The sequence below is a fragment of the Salarias fasciatus genome, chromosome 9 (genome assembly GCF_902148845.1).
Source record: "Salarias fasciatus chromosome 9, fSalaFa1.1, whole genome shotgun sequence".
Taxonomy (NCBI): domain Eukaryota; kingdom Metazoa; phylum Chordata; class Actinopteri; order Blenniiformes; family Blenniidae; genus Salarias; species Salarias fasciatus.
In genome coordinates this window covers 24,460,071-24,478,288 of record NC_043753.1, presented here as the reverse complement: position 1 = coordinate 24,478,288, position 18,218 = coordinate 24,460,071, and the positions used below count along the sequence as shown (strand labels likewise).

The following is an 18,218-nucleotide window of genomic DNA, read 5'->3' as shown; positions in this document are numbered from 1 at the left end:
CGACTGTACTCACTGCTGGGGGGGGGGGGGGTTTGGGTCTGGGACCACTGGACCAGGAGAGTGTGTCCAGTCCTCACAGCCCGTCAAACACAGTCTTCCAGCAGTCAGGATGAAGACAGGGGAAGAAAGGAGAGGTAAAGGAGGAAGCCAGGCCTTGTTTTCAGAATCCTCCCAGCAGCCTGTGGGGCAGCAGAGGGAGGCTCTGGAGGAGAACTCCCGGCACTGGACCGGTTACTGACGGAACTGAGGAGCTCAGCAGCTTTAAACCAGGAGGCCCCGGCTAATATTGATGTTTCACAGCAGACAGCGGGCTGCCGGCCAGGAGGAAGAACAACAGACAGGTAAACAGGAGAGGAGGAGGAGGAGGAGGAGGAGGAGGATGAGGAGGAGGAGGAGGAGGAGGAGGAGGCATCATGTCGGTGATGCTTGTCGACCAATAGAGGCCTCGATTCACCGTCACTGTGAGGCCTGAAACACGAACCAGCTTCTGAGACAAACACACTGCCATCACCCATGTTTAGCATGTTTCACGTATCTTTATATATCAAGTAAAGTCATTCCTGCTGTGGGGAAGTTCCTTGAGGTGAAAGGTCATTTGGGCTCAAGGTCAGAGTGAGGTTATTCCTGAGGAACGGCTGGGAAAACCGAGTTTAGGGTAAAACGAAAGTCCCTTAAAGATATTAAAATACAGAGTGCGTGTGTGTGTGTGTGTGTGTGTGTGTGTGTGTGTGTGTGTGCGTGTGCGTGCGCGTGTGTGTGTGTAACAGCAGTGAGGGGGTTGGGTCAACCCAATTACAATCAGAGCCGTGGCCACCGCCAGCCTTTTAATAAAAAGCAAGTCCCTGGATGATTCAGACTCAATAAGGTTCAAATTGTCGGAATGAAGATTTATTTTGCTGGCCTGCCTTCTCCTTTATTCAAGCTCCCCGTGCACTTTTTAATCAGCATCAGATCGGACGGAGACCCTTCATGAGAATGAGAATGAGAATGAGAGAGAGAGAGAGAGAGAGAGAGGGAGAGAGAGGCTGAGCAGTAAATGATACAAACAAGTGTATGGTGTGTCAGAGGGAAGGCTGTGTTAGTGCGTCGCTGTGCGTCTGCGAGTCCGGCAGGTTAATTTGAAAAGCATTCATCGTCTTCTCTGGCAAACACACAACGAGCTCGTCACGACGCACGGCCGACGCTGCAGCAGTTTAACGTGTGTGTGTTCAGTATTAATGAGGCCGGCTCTGCGCTGCATGCTGATGCTCCGGCGCCGCCTCGGAGTGTTTGCTGACCGGTGAGGCCGGTTTGACAAGCTGTCACGCTCCCGTGTGAGCCGTGCACGCCTGTGCACACACCGCCTGTGTGTTTCTTTTATTTAATGCTGAACCGAGCAGAGGAAACAACTTTCATCCGTCACAAGAAGATAAGGCGTCAATAAAATCGTCCTGGAAAATCCAGGTTTGATTCACCAGCAGCAGCGTGTCAGTCCAGACGGTGGACCTGCTCCTTTCAGCGGCTCTAAATCTGGGTTGTCATCACCTCAGCTTGCATTTAATCTGTCTTAATCTAGTCAGTTTGTGAGTGGATTATTAGAGGACACAGCCCGGCTTCACTCAGGACACCTTTACACCACTACGTGACGGCGTGAAAACTCATGTCTGTAACAAGAGAGAAGATGGACGATCAGAGTCGGGGTGGGCGATATGGCAAAAATAACGAGGAGAACGTGCCCTATAGACGGTTTAACGATCTTTCTGATTTATGAGATCGTCCTGACATTATAATCCTTAACGATCTTATATCGTCATATCGCACACCCCTAGATCAGAGTGTCGTGACTCCCGGTCCAGTCAGAATCCGTTAACCGCCTCGTTTCGAGGTCAGAACGGGCCGAATGAAGCCGCTCCACTGAACTAAGTCTGACACTCCTGCTTTACACTGTCTGTGGATCCGTGTGTGTGTGTTCGGGTGTGTGTTGATGTTAATTTGCCATTAGTGCAGATTCTGCACAGACGTCTGCTTCTGCCCGTGCATCAGCATCGCTGTGACCTTGAGCGCTCAGCAAGGTGGGAGAAGCCATGTGTTGACAGCCGTGCTCTTAAGCTGTCAACTGGGGCTAATAATGTCTGGTCCGGGGCCATTTCCCGGCCCTCGATCCGGGTCTCAGCCCGCCGCCGTGGCCCTAATCCAGTCAACCGCCACCATAATGCTGTAATTACAATCCTTAAGCTGCAGCATCCTGCCCCGGGCACAGCTCACCTCTCTGCCGGCTGGATATCCCGCTTTTATTAGCTCCTCACAGCCGTCCAGAGCCTCGGCTGACGCCACGGCTCCCACAGAGCCTCCCAGCTCTCCTCAGCTTCCCTCAAAACTCCAGCTCCACCGAAAACACGACAGCAGCGGGAAACGAGCACAGAAGCCGGACAGCTGGGAGTAACTGCTGGAACAACTCCGGCTTCTGGTTTTGGGTGAACGACAGTATTACCTCCAGCTTGGAAGCAGCTGAAAATATCTAAATGGTGCCGCTGTAAAACCGAGAGACTCAGGAACCGCTGGAGCTGTGGAGGGGTCACCAGTCGCTCAATCACTGAGCTGCCGAGGTGAAAAAGGCACCCGGCAGTCAAACAGGGGCACGCTGGGAAAAACACAACTCCATCCTGAGTGTTTTCTGACGCAATGTGAGCAACAGCCGAGCAAGAGCTAATCACGCTCGCTCCGATCGGAACAGAGGAGCGAGCTCGGGGTGATTTCCTCCGCTTCGCCACTGGATAGAGGATCGGTTCCAGCAATAAAGCCTGATGCAGCCGAACATGTGCCGTGGAAACATTTAATTCTCTGTTGCCACAATGCATTGCACTGCAATATCAGTGAAAGCAAAGAAAAACTAATAACACATACCTGAGGAAAGCGTGGAAATGGTACGCTGCAGAGAGTGGCGCACTTCAACACTTCATTTACCAACAGTGGAGATACACCAGAGGGTATTTCTACATTCCACATCGAGCCAAACAGAGCCGCCATTTTTCAATAACTCACAGAGAAAACTAATCATTGCCAAACAAAATCGACTTAAACCAGATGCAACGTTCATTCAGTAATGAAATGACTCCAAGCTTGAAAACTACTCACATGTGAAAACTTCTGTTTTAAAGCTAAACAAATACCGACATTCTTCAAGTCAGCCGAAGTCTGAAGGTAAGAAGGTCAATAATTCTATTAGACATCGTTTACATGACATTTCAAATAGAATCATGTCATTTTGGTCACACACACAGAGTTTCTTTGCATATTCAGCTCAGCTTTGCAGTAAACACTCTCCATCCTAGTTGAACCAATGTAAGGCTCTCCGTTACCCCTGGCTTTATTCGGTATGGATCTGTTCTTCTGCTTCTGTCGTTTGTGGACACTGGTCTAAACAGCTCTCAGTGTGTGACGGACTGGCGTGTGAAGTGTGTTTGTGTGTGTGCAGCCTAACTCTGAGGTTCCTGAACGCCGGAGCAGCCATCCAGCATGGCGGAGCGGCCCACTCCTCCAGCAGATTCAATATATTATTCTCTCAATTGGTGCTATTGAGTTTCCCCGCGCTGCTAAATGAGTTAGTCCTCGGAGAGCCGGCTGGGAATGAAGGCCCGCCAGCGCCGGAATTGCATTTCTGCGGCCGCGCCATCTACCTTCCTCAGCTTCGCCGCCGCGTCAGCGCGGACTGCGTTTCCCAGAGTGCACCGCTCCGCGCCGCTCGCCCCGGCCCTTTCCATGGATCACTCCAATTTCCTGTGACAACAGGGGAGCGGTAGTTCCTCCATGTCAGGATCTGACCGGACCTCAATCAGTCCATATTAGGCCGGGGAGGCGGGGAGGCGGGGAGGCGGGGAGGCGGCCGGGTTGAGGGTCGGCATCTCAATGTCTTCAGGTCTCTCCCAGCAGTGGTCAGCTCGATACTAATAAAACCATAATTTACTGGGCCGGGCTCTGATTGATAGCTCTCTCAAGGCCCTATCGATCAGCCCTGAGCGTCTTTCTGGAGGACCGGCCACTTCCTTCCTGCTCGCCTCGCTGCATAGACATGCTGGCAGTGACTCAGGCCGTCGCTCCTCCAGCAGATCACAAACAGGCTGATCGGCATGCAGGAGGCCTCGCAGGACCAGCCGTTCACGGGGTTAACAAAGTTACCACGTCCTCCTGACGCAACGGCGCTCAGATAAAAGCACAGGATGAAGTCTCTGCGGTGCTTCTTCCATCCAGACCTTCATCTGCAGCGGGAAGCATTACAGCAGGTCGGCCACATTAATAATCAGCATCAGTATTGAGAGCCAAGACACGAGTCGATGTGAGTTCTCTTCAGTTAGAATGATCTCTTGATTAAAAACTGCTGTTTTGTTTTGTTTACATGATTTATAAGAGTTTTCTGTTGCTCTGCGCCACTTTTTCTTCCCGTTTCTGTCTAGAAATAATGATCATAAAGAAATAAAAACTGTATTTTTTCATCAATCTTTTTGTTTCCATTGTAAATACCATTTTTTTGAGGTAACAACTGCTAGAAACTGTCTCCTCAAGCATAAACTTATGCATTTTAACCACGACAGTCACATAGGTAAAGAACACAGAGTCTTTTCACTGTAATCTGCAGGACAGAAGACAGAAAACCCACTCGGGTCCATTTTAAAGCCCATATGTTGACTGGAGGTGGAACTACATGAAATGAGAAAGCAGGACAGCAGAAATCCATTTTTCAGGTGACTAAATGCAGTGGATTTTTGGTCCCATGTGGTATTTACATAATTAGGGTTGCCGGACTGGAAAGTCTTTCAAGTGGCCGAAAGATGAGGAACGCTTCACATAAAAGCTTTACATTCATGTCTCGGGGCGGTTTTGACGGAGAGCTCTGCTGAGACAAGCACAAAAAAAAGAAAGTTGGAAGTTGGAAATATCTTCATTCCAGGAAAACGGAATCAAGCGAACGGGGAGGGGGTCGCTGGAGACGGGGACGGCGGGAACGATAGCGCCGCCCGTCCTGAGGCGGAGGCTCCGTCTCATGAATTATCATAAGAGAACCGAGTAAAAATAGAACGCCGCGAGATTCAACTCAAGTCTGGAGACGTGGAGGACGAAGCGGCGGGACGGCGAACAGTCAGTTTGTCGGTTTTAACCCGATCGATGAACCGGGGGAAACAAAAGAGCACGTTTAAAAACACAAGTGCAGCCGTGCGTCATCGCAGCGGTGACTCACGGGACGCGGGACACCTCTCACCTCGCCGTGATTACCACAGTCCTGGATTTGTTCTTCAAATCAGAGGAAATTACTCTCAAAGCAAATGGAAAATTCTAATTGCAGGTTCTTCCATCTACGGCGTAATTACTGTGTCATTAACATTCCCTCCGGCGAACCGCGGCCCGCGTGCACAAACCGTCACGGCGAGATGTGACGAACAGGAACAACACGATGTGACAAACAGGAACAACAAGGCATCGCAGACGGCGTCCGCTGCATCAAAGCGCTGCGTGGAAATTTCAAAGCTGAGAAATGAAATGAGGGGAGAAGCTGGAGAAAGTTCAGATAGGGCGGTTTGAGGGAGAGAAGAAAAAAAATCTAATGGAATTGAGATTTTTTTTTCAAAAGTTTAATTGCTTAAACACATGTGCAGATGTATTAATAGAAGTCAGATATAGAGAGAGGGGAAATTATAGAGTCTCTGAGGCAGAGATGCAATTACAATGCTTCAAACAAATTGGCAGTGACCAATCATACGGCGGGACTATCTGGGGCAGAGCGCTAGTTTTTCAAGGGGGGCGATCTGAGGAGGCGGAGGAGGAGGGGGGGCGGGATTAATGGTTCTGAGTCCAGAGGACTGCTGAGGAGTGTGTGGAAACGTTACACTGCTGGTCTCTGAGTGAGGCAGGTGTAGGGACGGACGTCCAGGGACACCAGGGACGTGCCGGTAGCTGGTCCCTGGTCCCTGAGGTCAGCGCTCAGACCTGGTTAACAGTGAAAGGGTCTGGGAGTCCTCAGCTCAGGTAAGGTCAGTCAAGTGTCCACAGATTTAGTGGCCGGCCATGTGGATCTTCCCAGTTTGTGCTACGTTGAAAATAGCCCCCCGCTCCCCCCGCCCCGCTGTGGGCCGCTGCTTTGTTTAACTTGAATGCATCCTTTATCACACTGAAGGGTTTTTTTTCCTCCTCATATTCCAAGGTTGCTGGAAATTCTCATTTTCACCCAAGGCAGCGGCCACTCGTCGCCGCCGCTTTAATGGCAGCAAAAAATAGGCCAGGTGCTCCAGCTCCATCACGGGCCATCGGCGGGCCGACCCGCCCACTCAGACACTCGTCTCCGCCACCGAGAGCGTCTGTTTGGACGGTCGGAGCCTCAAGTCCTGCTGAAAGCGCAGGGGCCTCTGGGAGGCCTTGGGCTGACGGGCGTTTGTGTGTTTGTGAGTGTTGTTTCCCGGGTTTTTGTCTCTTTGTGGGGCTTTAACAAAAACGGAAGCGAACAACACTTCAGTGGAACCTAGCATCCTGCTCCACCAGGACCGTGTTCATCTGGAAGCACCGGGCGAGGCGACGGACCAATCACAGCAGGTTTCTGTGTGTTGCGGGGGGCCTGGATGAAGTCCCGCCCCCCCCCCCCGCCCTCCTCTGAAGCTTCCCCTCCCCTGCAGACAGTGATGGATCTGATTCATTTCAGCGGCGGCCTCCAGCGCTCGCTCCCACTCGGCTGGGTGACAGCGGCAAACCGGCGGCCGGCTGAGACGAGCGGGGCGAGGAAGAGGAGGGGGGAGGAAGAGGAGGGGGGAGGAAGAGGAGGGGGCGCCGGGAGCCTGCGACGACATTTAACTTCTGCCTTTTTACTCCGGGTTAGCAGCTGACCTCCGATTCTCACAATCTACAGTCCTCCCTCTCCTCCTGCGCCGGTGTGTTAAAGCCCCTCCACCTGTTCAGAGCGCCGGGCCGCCGCCCCACGCCGCCGCCTTCCATTTCCCGTAATGGGACTGTGATGGATGGAATCTAAAACGCACGATTACATCTGCTGCTCTCTTTACATCTTCGTCCACCGGCCGCCTCGTAGCAGCTAACGCTGAAATAAATATCAGGCAATATACAAACGTGTCAAGACCGCGCTCTAAACCGTGTCTCCAAATGGATCAAAGATGTAATAAACCTTAATGTAGAAATGCTATTTTTCATCTCCCGGCGGACAGTGATGGCGGTAAAAAAGATCTATTTTTGTCATTTCTGGAGATGTGGCTGCTCAGCGTCCATCCGTCCACCTGTCTGCCTGCCGGTGAGGATTAGAGAGGACGGAGGAGCGACTGGACCAGAGCGATAGAACCACTGAACCCGGGCCTGAGCCGGCCCGGGGGGACGGCTGTCCTCTCCCCGAGCCAGGCCGAGGAGGAGGAGGGAAAACTGAAAATAGACGGACCAGTAAAGTAACGAGATATCACGTTTTTTCTCATAAATTGTAAAAAAGTCAAAAGTTTTCAAAAGAGAAACAGTTCATGAGATGTCAGGATCACGGGGTTCTGAGGCGCTGCAGCAGCTTGGTAACGGTGACGTGACGCGTCTCCCGGAGTTGCGTAAGGATTACAAGGAACAGTTGCATCATGGACCTCCTGCCGCTTCCCCGCCTGGTTTAAACACGGCCGCCTCATTCAGATCACTCCACTTCCAGGCAGCGCCGGTGTTTACGCCGGCTCCTAATGGAAGGAGCTGAAAGTTAACATCAGGAGGGGAAAAACAAGTGCAGAGGGCAGCGGCGGAGCGGCGGCGGCGTGCGGCGAGGAGGAGGAGGGTGAAGGGCAGCGAGGAGGCGGGGCTCAGCGTGGGACTCCTCTCAGCCACAGGACTCAGGCTGCCATTAGAGCCGCGGCTACAATAATCAGACCTGACCTATGACCTCCGCCGCAGGAGTCGTTCCTATTCATACCTGGAATAAACAGTCCACAGCCGCAGAGATTCCAGACTCCCTCATGACGAACTTCCAGCTCGCTGTGAAGCATGTTCTTTAATCCACAGTGGATTTCTTCAGCGCTGTCGATCAAAACTCAGCCAAGTGCTTCTCAGATATCTTATCATTCAGCACTCGGGGGGAAATGTAGCCGTTCTTCATCTTCTCCTGCTGCATCCTCCTCACGCCGCATCATCACAATGCTAACAACGGCGCCGATTCAAACAAACAAAGGGAGGCCAATTTGACTCGCCCCCGCGGCGGCGTTACCTCGCTGCTCCTGGCCGCCCGCCGCGCCACGACGAGCTGGATCATGCCCCGCTTGTTGCCCTCCACCGACATGGACGTGCGCAGCGCCTCCATGGCCTCCTGGTTGGTCTTCCCCAGCAGCGACTCGCCGTTGACGGCGACCAGCTGGTCGTTGACGCGTAGCCGCCCGTCCTGCGGACAGAAGCGGCATCATGGGAATTCTGGGACGTGGCTCGTAAAACACGGCCGGCGCCGGATTCGAACAGAGGCCACATTCTGCAGCCGCTCCTCAGGCAGTTTGTCTGCTCCACATTTCAGGGATCACGAGCTTCTCAGAACAGAAGCTTCCAATAAAACCAGGACCAGATCTGCTGGAGTCTGTCTGCGGCGCCGCGCATCCACCAAGGAACTGGACCCGGCTCTGCCTGTAAACTCAAGCTAACGGCGAGAGAGAGGGGAAACGGGCGCGTGACTTGCCTTGCTGGCGGCGCCGCCGTTGATGATGGACTTGACGAAGATGCCCAGGTCGGCGTGGTTCTCCTTGGACCGGTTCCCCTTGACGCTGACCCCCAGGCCCGCGGAGCCCGAGTCGTTTAGCGGGATCTCGAAGGTCATGAACTCCCCCGCTCCGTCAGGGGTCAGCACCAGGTCGTCCTCCTCCGCCTGGAAAGACAAACACACCATCCTTCAGCCCAGGTAAAAACCAGCGAAGACGATCACTGAACCCTGAATGAAGAGACTCAGTCTGGGTTTTGGTGTCGTCCTTCTCCTATTGTGTCTCTGGAAGTCTGTTTACATGACAACAGCATTCAGAGTCACTGACAACACAACTCTCTGCTTCCTGTCTGGACTGCTTCCTGTCTGGACTGCTTCCTGTCTGGACTGCTTCCTGTCTGGACTGCTTCCTGTCTGGACTGCTTCCTGTCTGGACTGCTTCCTGTCTGGACCCTCCAGCTCGGCTCTGTGCTTCCCACCCAGCTCTTCTCATCACCGTCGGTGTTGAGCTGCTTACTGAAAAATAGTAACTAGTTGCAGTTAATAGTTACTTCATGAAAAAGTAACTCAGTTATTAACTCAGTTACTTAAACCAAAAAGTAATGTGTGACTGAAAAATTAACTTTTTAGTTATTTTTAAACATTTTTCTAGTGCTCTCAATAAATAAAGGTTGACTGATTGAACTCCTGATTTCAGTCTGTACTGATGTTAATTTACAAACTGCTGATGAAACCGACCGTTTCAGTTCATCTGCTCCACATCCCTGAATCTGACTACTAACCATCCATGGAATATTATTCATTGCACCAACACAAACACCTAAGTATTTTTTTTAATGCCTATTTATTTTATTCAACATCAGCCTGCAAAAAATTAAAGTGGCTTAAAGCAAATATAGACATTCTGATATAATCTATTATTCAGAATCAAGTTGGACGAATTAATGTGCTTTCACTCGGCACCTACAGACAATGAATGAAATATGAAAGCATTACTGATGCATAAGACCACATACATATCAATACAAAATAGCCAATTATATCACAGGGAAAACAAAAAAATCCCCTTTGCAATATGTAAACAATAATATATGCAAAATGCATACAGTAGAGGAAAAAACAAAAAAACAATGTGCAATGTGCTGTAGAAACGCACAGTGAAGATAAATGTTCATGTTTCAGAATCAAAAAAAAATTGCCAAATATCACAGAAATAGTAACTATTTGCCGTTCGGTGCCTCATTCAGCAGCACTGTGTGGTTACGCTCAAAGATGTCTCCCAGCTGGATGATGCCTCAGTCGTGTGTAACATATCGTTCGAAAGCGAGACGTAGAACGTCAACAAACTTTATTTAACTCCCAAGATTAACGACAGGCCCACAACATGGCCACAAGGGGCAGCACAGAGTCTGACGCATGACGCTCTTTCACCATTCCAGAGGATTATGACGTTAGTTTTGGTCAGAGGAGAGCGTGGACAGCTGGAAAATGACCACAGAACGGTAAGGAAATAGAATATGCGGTGTTTGGTGTGAATAGGTTTGAGATTTGGTGAAGAAGTGTGTGAGAAACATGATCTGAGGTGTTGGCTGTGAAATGTGAAGATCTGTTTTGGGTTTGTTTTGCCGCTGACGGGAGCTGGTCGGCTCAGAGAATATTCTGCCTGCTGTCATCTTAAAGTGTAGATTCTCTATTTTCATAAGATATCCAACATGTTGCGGTGGAGCAAATGGATCTTGCCTTGTGTTGCGTTTTGTGTCTGGAGGTGCGGGTGAGGGGGGCGTGTCGAATCGTTGCATCTGGATTTTTAAAGTCTGAGTAAAGCAGAAATAAATTTGTTATGAGTTTGTCACACTGCATACACATGTGTCACTAACCACTGAGCCAAATTTGAATGATTAAAAAAATTGCTAAGTATATAAAATAAGGTCTCAAAATCATGGAAGAACAAGCAGCACTTCTCTCTGCTGTGAAACGCTGGGGGCGTGTCAGCGAGCAGCGCTGGAGCCACGCCCACAGCAGGGGGGGGGCGCCTCCTGTGACAGTGACATCTACAATGACAATGGAAGCTGGCGCGAACAGCCTCAGACGGACCCAGCCCGACCAGTTTGAGCCATCAGAGCCAGAAACTGACTCTGAGTCAGATGCTGAGGAGCTCAGCCTCGGTCCTCACAGTCTCCATCAGAATGCTCATTTCTTTGTTTTAATTAAACAGTGGGATTCCCCCGGTCCGCAGTTCTAAACTAAGTTTCGTTTTCCCTCGTGGTTTTTGTTTTTCCTTTTTTTGTCTTCTTTTTCATAATAATTTGGGCTTGTGCTCCACAGAGGGTGTGTGCATGTGGCAGAGAGATGATGACTGGACCGAGGTCCACTATTATCAGCACCGCAGCCGCGGACACGACCAGGAAGCTCAGCATATGAGAGGTCAAACCATCATACCGGGTATGCAAATTCCGTAAGGTATGGTGATCCGCCGGAACACCGGTGGCTCGGCGCTAGCTGAGTCGACCCGCCGGGGCCGCAGGTCTGCGGCTGGGGAGATCTGCGTCCAGAGTCACCGCTGCCGACCCTCCAACCCCCTCCGAAACCGACCCGCCTTCCGCCGCGGCGTCGCCCCCTCCCCCCCCGGGGGACGAGGGCAACCCGCAAGGCGGGCCGCGCGGGTTTATTTAGCTAACGGCACCGTTACCCTGCACACTGTGGCACCAGGAAAGATGCAGGAGCGACGTGGAGGTGACAGGCCTGGTTAGCTAGCTGCAAACTGTCGTACGAGATGCTATCCGAGACTCGAAAACCAGCGAAGCTAATGCGCTAGATGTATTTATATCGCTTCAGCTTAGGGGCGGGTTTATGCTAATGAGGGCCCCGTTACGTAACGCGACCCTCATTTCTGACCCGCCCATTAAATCCTGAACACAGAAGCACTGAAAAAAGTCTGTGAAGTCTACCTCCAACATTAAATCATAAATGGAGGAATGGCTTTTATATGTTGTAAAGAAACACATTTATGACCTATTTAAGGTGTTTAGAAGAAAATGGCTGATTTTGCTTTACTTGGACTTTAAGTTGTTGTAAAACAAACACTCGGTGGTCAAAGTGCAGCTGGAGCGTTCAGTTAGTGAGATCAAGGCTTCTGGTTTAATATACAACTGAAAGAAAACATCCACACAGCACTTCAGTCACTTTTTACCCCTGGTGAAGTGGAGCAGACAGCTGGACCCGGCACAGGGTCCGTCGGTCCGAACAGGTTCAATAAATGAATTAAATTAAATCACAGTCAAAGCAGTTTTGCTATATGGAATAGATTCTTTTATTGTTACTGAAAATCTTTCCTTCCCAAAAAAAAAAAAAAAAAAAAAAAAAAAAGGCTGTTCCTCGGAGTCACACACACGTAATAATGGGAGAAATAATGTGAATATCTGCAGGACTGGAAACTCTTCTTCTCTGCCGTCTTGTTGCTCAGCAGACCAGAGAGGTGGGGGGCTGACCTGAGGACCAGGAGAGAGAGCGCCCGACGTTTTGGTTTCAATTCAAACACATGTATTGATCGCTGGAATGTTACAGGAACGGTGCGCCGTTACAAATGTTCATACAAACGCTGAATGAAACCTCACCCAAAGGAATGGACGAACGGAACGTTTGGTAACGGAAACGCAGTTACTGAATTAAAAAAAAAAAAAAAAAAAAAAAGTTACGTTGCTAGTTACTGAAAAAAGTAATGCCGTTACGTAGCGCCGTTACTAATAACGTGTGACTACCCAACACCGTGGACCCCCGGGCCTCAGGACTTCCTCCTGAATCAACAAACCCAACCTCTATCGCACCACGCATTTCATGGCTGCGCCTCTGATTGGTACTGTAACACATCACTAACATCTGTAAGTATTTTCAACACATCAGACCACTGAATTCCATTCTTAAACCTGGATTTTGACTGTGGTCTTGACAATTCAACATAATTCCACTTCATTCTCAAATCTCTTCTCCATCAATCTCTCTTCTTCATTTTTATAAATAACAAAAACAGAGGATAATCACTCCGGTGACCTTTCCAAGTTGGACTGTTATTTGAGTCGCACTTTTAAAAGCCCAACAAAGTATTGCTGCATTTGCATGAGTTCTTTTTTCCATTTAAGATAGCAGAGGACAGGAGAGCAGAAAGAGAGAGACGAGCGGTGAATGACAAGAAAATGGAAAGCGGGCAATAGACAAGATAAAGAGGGGTAAAATGAGGGGTGCAGGAGAAGAAAGGGAATGGATGGCGGCGCTCGCTTCACGCGTCTCGGCGCTGTCATCGTCAATTGGCCATAGCGTCTGCCTGAGTGCCGCTAATTCCCTTCCGCCATCATGAGCTTGGTGCAGGAGCGGCGGCGGCGGCGGCGGCGGCGGCGGCGGAGGGGAACTTTGAAGGCGCCAGGTAGCAATTTGACGCTCAACCAAGAGTGGCTTCCTTTGAAGACGACCTCTTTGAAAGATAATTTGTCAGACATTACGGACCTGACCCTCCCTCCACGTCCCGTCCGCGGGCCGAGGGCGCCGTATCCCTCAGGTACGGTCCGCCGGGGGGGAGGACGGTTCATTCTCGCCGCCAGGAAGGTGCGAGGGATTACTGGAGAGCGTCTAACACCTCGCACCATCAACCCAGGCGGAAAATAGTCCATCAAACAAGCACTCTGCTCGTCTGACAATTTCCACTGCTGTCTAACAAAGGTCTGTAAAAATAACCAAAGCAGCGGCTCCGGAGGATTTACTCTCCTGGAGCAGACAGAAACACACCCACAGCGAGGCAATGGCGCCGGCAGTCTCAAACTGGCACTTCCAGCTGGTTTCACCACCGAGAACCGCCGACCTGGGGTGTCAAACATAAGGCCAGTGGACCAAAACTGGCTCCAATGCAGCCCATCGAGCCACCGAGCAACTCACACACATTTTTAACAAACACAGCAGAGAAGCATTAGTGATGCTGCAATGGAGGATACGGCTTAAAGCCACGGTGGAAAAACGTGGGAGAAGGTCTGGACGTTTCACTGCATCAGAAGGTTTCTTTAAAAACAGCTTTAAATTGAGACTGTACTCATTTCCAGTACTAATTGTTTGATTTATTTTTATCACATATAGGTATGCACTAAAAAAAACAAAAAACAAAACAAAGCTTAAATTAGAGACGTTGAACTTATTTTACTTCAGCCCAATGTCATCTCTAGTGGATCTATAATGAGTCTTATATTGAAACTTTAAAGTTTTTCTTCATTGTGATGCAAAACATACGACCTGAAAATGTTGAAATGTTTTTGAAAAAAAAACAATTAAACCGAAAATTGCTAGAAAATTCATCATGAAGCCAATTTTAATGAAACTCTATGCTGCAAAATCTCTAAATAAATAAATAAATAAAAAACTTCTCCATTTGTTGTGTTATTAAGTCAGCTCCGTCTCAGTGTTGTGCTGTGTCTACTAATAAATAAATAAACAAATAAATACATACATAAATAAATCAACGTTTTCTTGGTGTTTCGTGGACCAAATTCAAGCTCTACACACACACACACACACACACACACACACACACACACACACACACACACACACACACACACACGCAGCCAGGAGCTGACGGCGGCCTGATCCGGAGGCGTCTCCACAGGAAGCTCCGGTGTGGCGCTGCGCAGGCCGCCATTGGTCAGATCACACTGTACAGGCGTCGCCATCGCCATGGCAGCAGAGTCTGCATGAACAATGCCGGTGGTGACAGCAATCAACCCAGTGCACCTCTTTAAATAGACTCTCACACACACACACACACACACACGGGCAGCAGCCAGGTGGACGGCAGCCAGGTGTGTGCCCTTCACAGCTGCTCGGATAAAGAGTGAAACAGAGGAAAAAGGAGAACGACAGAGCATGAGGTGTGTTTTTCCTTTTTTTTTTCCTTCCAGAGGCTGAGGAGTTATTAGGATGCAGCGGTGCGTTCAGGTGGAGGCTCTTTTCAACACCATCTGACTGAGCCCCTGTTCTGCCCCCCCCCCCCCCCCCCCCCCCCCCCCCCCCCCCCCCCCCCCCCCCCCCCGTCCTCCTGCAGCAGCGGCACACCTGTCTGTACACCCGGCCAGCTGGGCTTTCGGTCCGTGACCGGACCCCGGGTGCATCCAGACCGCAGGAATCCCTCATTTCAACACCGTCTGGTCGGTTACAGAAATCGCCGCTTCGCGTCAAGAACCGGCCTGGACCGAGGAATGGAGGGGATAAAGGAGGGGGGGCGCCAAAAACAAGCTGACAGTAAATATAATACATTAATCCTGCTTTTAGAGTGAAAATCTTTAAATGTATTAAAAAGAACCTGTTTGCACGACATGTTCTCCAGTGAAAATATAAAACTTTTTTTTACACGACAACGACACTCTGAGTCAGGGAAAAATAACTCCGCTTCAAGTCCGTCTCCATGGAAACGGGGGGAAACCAGTGCATCCTTTTCTGCCATTTCTGTTTCACGTTTTCCAAAACCTCTCTGAGCTGATCACAACACAGGTGAACAAACACGTGGTTCCCCCTCTGGGGGAAGGACGGTGGAAGATCCGGACGATTCGCTCCGTCTGCTCCTCATCGAGACATTTCATCCAAATCAAAACACAAAAATAGTCAGTACACTGCTTGAAAATGACAAAGTGTGTGTGTGTGTGTGAGATGATGACAGAATAACCACCCACTCAGAGGAGTAGAGGGCCAAGGCAGAGCGAGAGCGCAGTGTAACATTTTCATCAGACAGGAACAAGCGCCGCCAGCCCAGAATGAGCGTGTCAGGCGGCCTGACGGCCTCGCTGCAGCGCCTCGGCTCAGGCAGAGCCGGGTTCGGTTCCTGAGAGAGAGAGAGGAACCCGGCTGGCTGTTTCCTCACCCGGGCAGCAGAACAGTGAGGCAAAACCAGGCAGAAGGGCTCCATGCTGAGATCTGTTTTCATCTGTTTTTCTTTATTCCTCTCCCTCCAGACAGTCAGCTAACACCGGCGCTCAAAGCCGAGTCGTCTTCTCAGGCAGGGTGAAACTCTCCGGGGACGCCGGCGCTCTCCGAGGGCGGCCGAAGGCCTCCTACACCTCCACCCCGGCACATGACCCAACAAGCCTGTTTGGTGACAACCAAGAGTTTTCCTTCCTGAAATAGAAGCCAGCATCTAAACCGAGCGAAGCTTTCCTGCAGAGTGAGACGCCTCCTATCTGGACTCTGAATGTAAAATAAACTAAATGGATTCTGAAGCATTGATTTCCTTCCTGAGGTCTTTTCTCTGGGTTTCTGTCAGTCTGGATTACAGCTCATCTCCACATCTCTTTCCAGATAATGACCCGATCAGATCTGTTCTCTGAACTGCTTCCAGTCCTGCGTCCAGATTAACAAGATGTCTTCTCTTATCTGTCCTGTCAATAGACGTCCAGACTGCAGGCAGACCAGACGACACAGCCTTTCATGGGCTGACTGGTCAGTAGAGCCTGATGAATCCACACGACACCACAGTCCGGGGGCGCCTGTGTCTGGTTTTCAGAAACTGATCGTATTCTTCAGGACATGAATCCACTGCGAGCTTTCTATGGGAGCAGATATGCAGAGAGGAAGGCTGCATTCAGGTACTGACCACTGAGATCAAACGCCGCCGCCGCATTAGTGTCAAGTGAAGCTGTTATAATATTATTGTTGTCATTATCCGCTGCGCTCGGTGGAGTGGCCACTTGGTCAGCCACAAAGGAGGTCCAAGTAGTTTCCCTTTGTCCGGTCCCACTCAGTCAGAGTCCATTATACAATTAAATCCTTTATTAATTAATACTGTGATGGATGAGCAGCCATTCATTACCGGGAGGAGAAAGGTAATGGAGGCAGGATTTTAACAAAGAGGCCGGCAGGAGGAGAGGAGGTGTGTGTGTGTGTGTGTGTGTGTGTGTGTGCGTGTGTGTGGGGGGGGGGGGGGCTAATGGAGCCGGTGAAGGAGCCCCACCTGCCTAATAGACCTTTCCATTCTGTTTCTACCTGAGCCCGTCTTAACTCCTCCGGCGCTAACAAGGGGAGATGTGCCGGCGGCGTGCGGCGAGGACACGCGGCCGCAGAAGGGAGCCGCAAATGAATCACAATTATTTCTATTCACACACAAACTCCCGAGCTCTCCGCACATCACTGCCTAAAACAATTAACACCGCTGCAAACTTCCCTGCACACTTGGCCCAATTTGGTGACATAAAGGTCATTGGAAATGAATTTAAAAGGGCTAAAAGAAATCAGCCATGGGTGTAATTGCAAAAGTGCTGCACGCGTGATAAGTATTGTAACACAAATTTCTTTTGGCTGTGTTTTCTCCTCGCAACATTTTCTGACAAAGGGGCCGAATTTTAACTACCTCTAAGCCTTTAAAAAAGAAAAAGAAAAGAAAAGAAAAGGCAAATTCACGTGCAATAAGGGGGTTAAGAGGCGAGCTTTAACACAACAAAGAGGAGCATGAAGAGCCCAGCTGGAAGCAGGAGGGCTGGAGAGTGTGAGGAAGCGTTCCGTGCAGGTTTTGACTCGGCGCCGGCAGACGGGGACCGTTCCCCTTCAGGAGCGTTCTAATGAGAACGCTCATTAGCGGAGGGCGTCTGAGGCCACATCCATCCACACCGCCGAGCGCGGCCCTGACTCCACGTCACAGGCTTCTGCTGGCACTTCAGGAGGCGAGTGCGTCTCATCAGACAGAAGATTCCAGATAAAAGGTGACTTTGGAAGCGCGCTGGGCAAACCGGAGCGTTCGCAATGGAAACAAAGTATGGATGCAACACTGTAAAGCAGATGCCGCTCATTTCAGGCTAATGGTGGATGAAAAGCGCTTCGCTGTGTCCAACTGCACACAACGCTCTTGGAGCCATTATGTGTTCCGGAAACAGACGCCGAATCCCCTTCGGGAGAGTAACTGTGTCGCCATAAGTGGCCTTTAACTACCTTGTTTATCGGCGCAGCACAATGCGGCGGCGCAGCCTCCCGTTCGCCGCGCTGACAGCGGAGCGTAATTACGGGAACAGCTGCTGAAGAGTGCTAAACGAAAACAGGTGGCGCAGACGAGACGCGCTTCGAAATCGTTAGCTGGCCTGGCATTGTCTCCCGCCCGGCTCTGGCAGCGTTGGCATTAATTATGACGGAGCGCGTTTCTGAACTCTGCACTCTGATCGCGACAAAAAACAACATTTCTATAGGAGCTTAATAAATAATGCAGGAGGCGTTCGTCAGCATTCCTCAAACAGCCCAGGCCGGCGAGAGGAAGATGAGGTGAACGCTTCCCTGGAACACGCCGAGCAGTCGAAGCCAAGCAGGACGCTTCTGAAGCTTTCAGCAGGCCGTTTGGAGAAAGTGTCCCCTTCCTGGTTCCTGTGAGGAAGCATTCTTTGTGCCACCGTAACACAGCCGACCCCTTACCAGGCGAATCATCGGGCTCTGTCATTTGGGAGGCATTTGAAGGCGGCGAGCGGAGCGGAAAGTGACCTCTACGATGCATTTGCAGCAGCCGAACTGTTGTGAAGAGCTCTTTAAAGTCACAGATGCT

The 18,218-nt window shown here is 50.4% G+C and overlaps 1 protein-coding gene across 3 annotated transcripts in view; it reads right to left on the bottom strand.

The window, feature by feature from the left end:
• Positions 1 to 18,218, bottom strand: part of LOC115394289 (partitioning defective 3 homolog) — a 274,828-nt gene that overhangs the window by 112,642 nt on the left and 143,968 nt on the right. For all 3 annotated transcript variants that reach the window (XM_030099575.1, XM_030099573.1, XM_030099574.1), the window contains exons 13-14: positions 8,654 to 8,839; positions 8,198 to 8,368 (exon numbers count right to left, since the gene is read on the bottom strand). In XM_030099575.1, the coding sequence (XP_029955435.1) occupies positions 8,198 to 8,368; positions 8,654 to 8,839 (357 nt within the window). The remainder of the gene's footprint in view (positions 1 to 8,197; positions 8,369 to 8,653; positions 8,840 to 18,218) is intronic.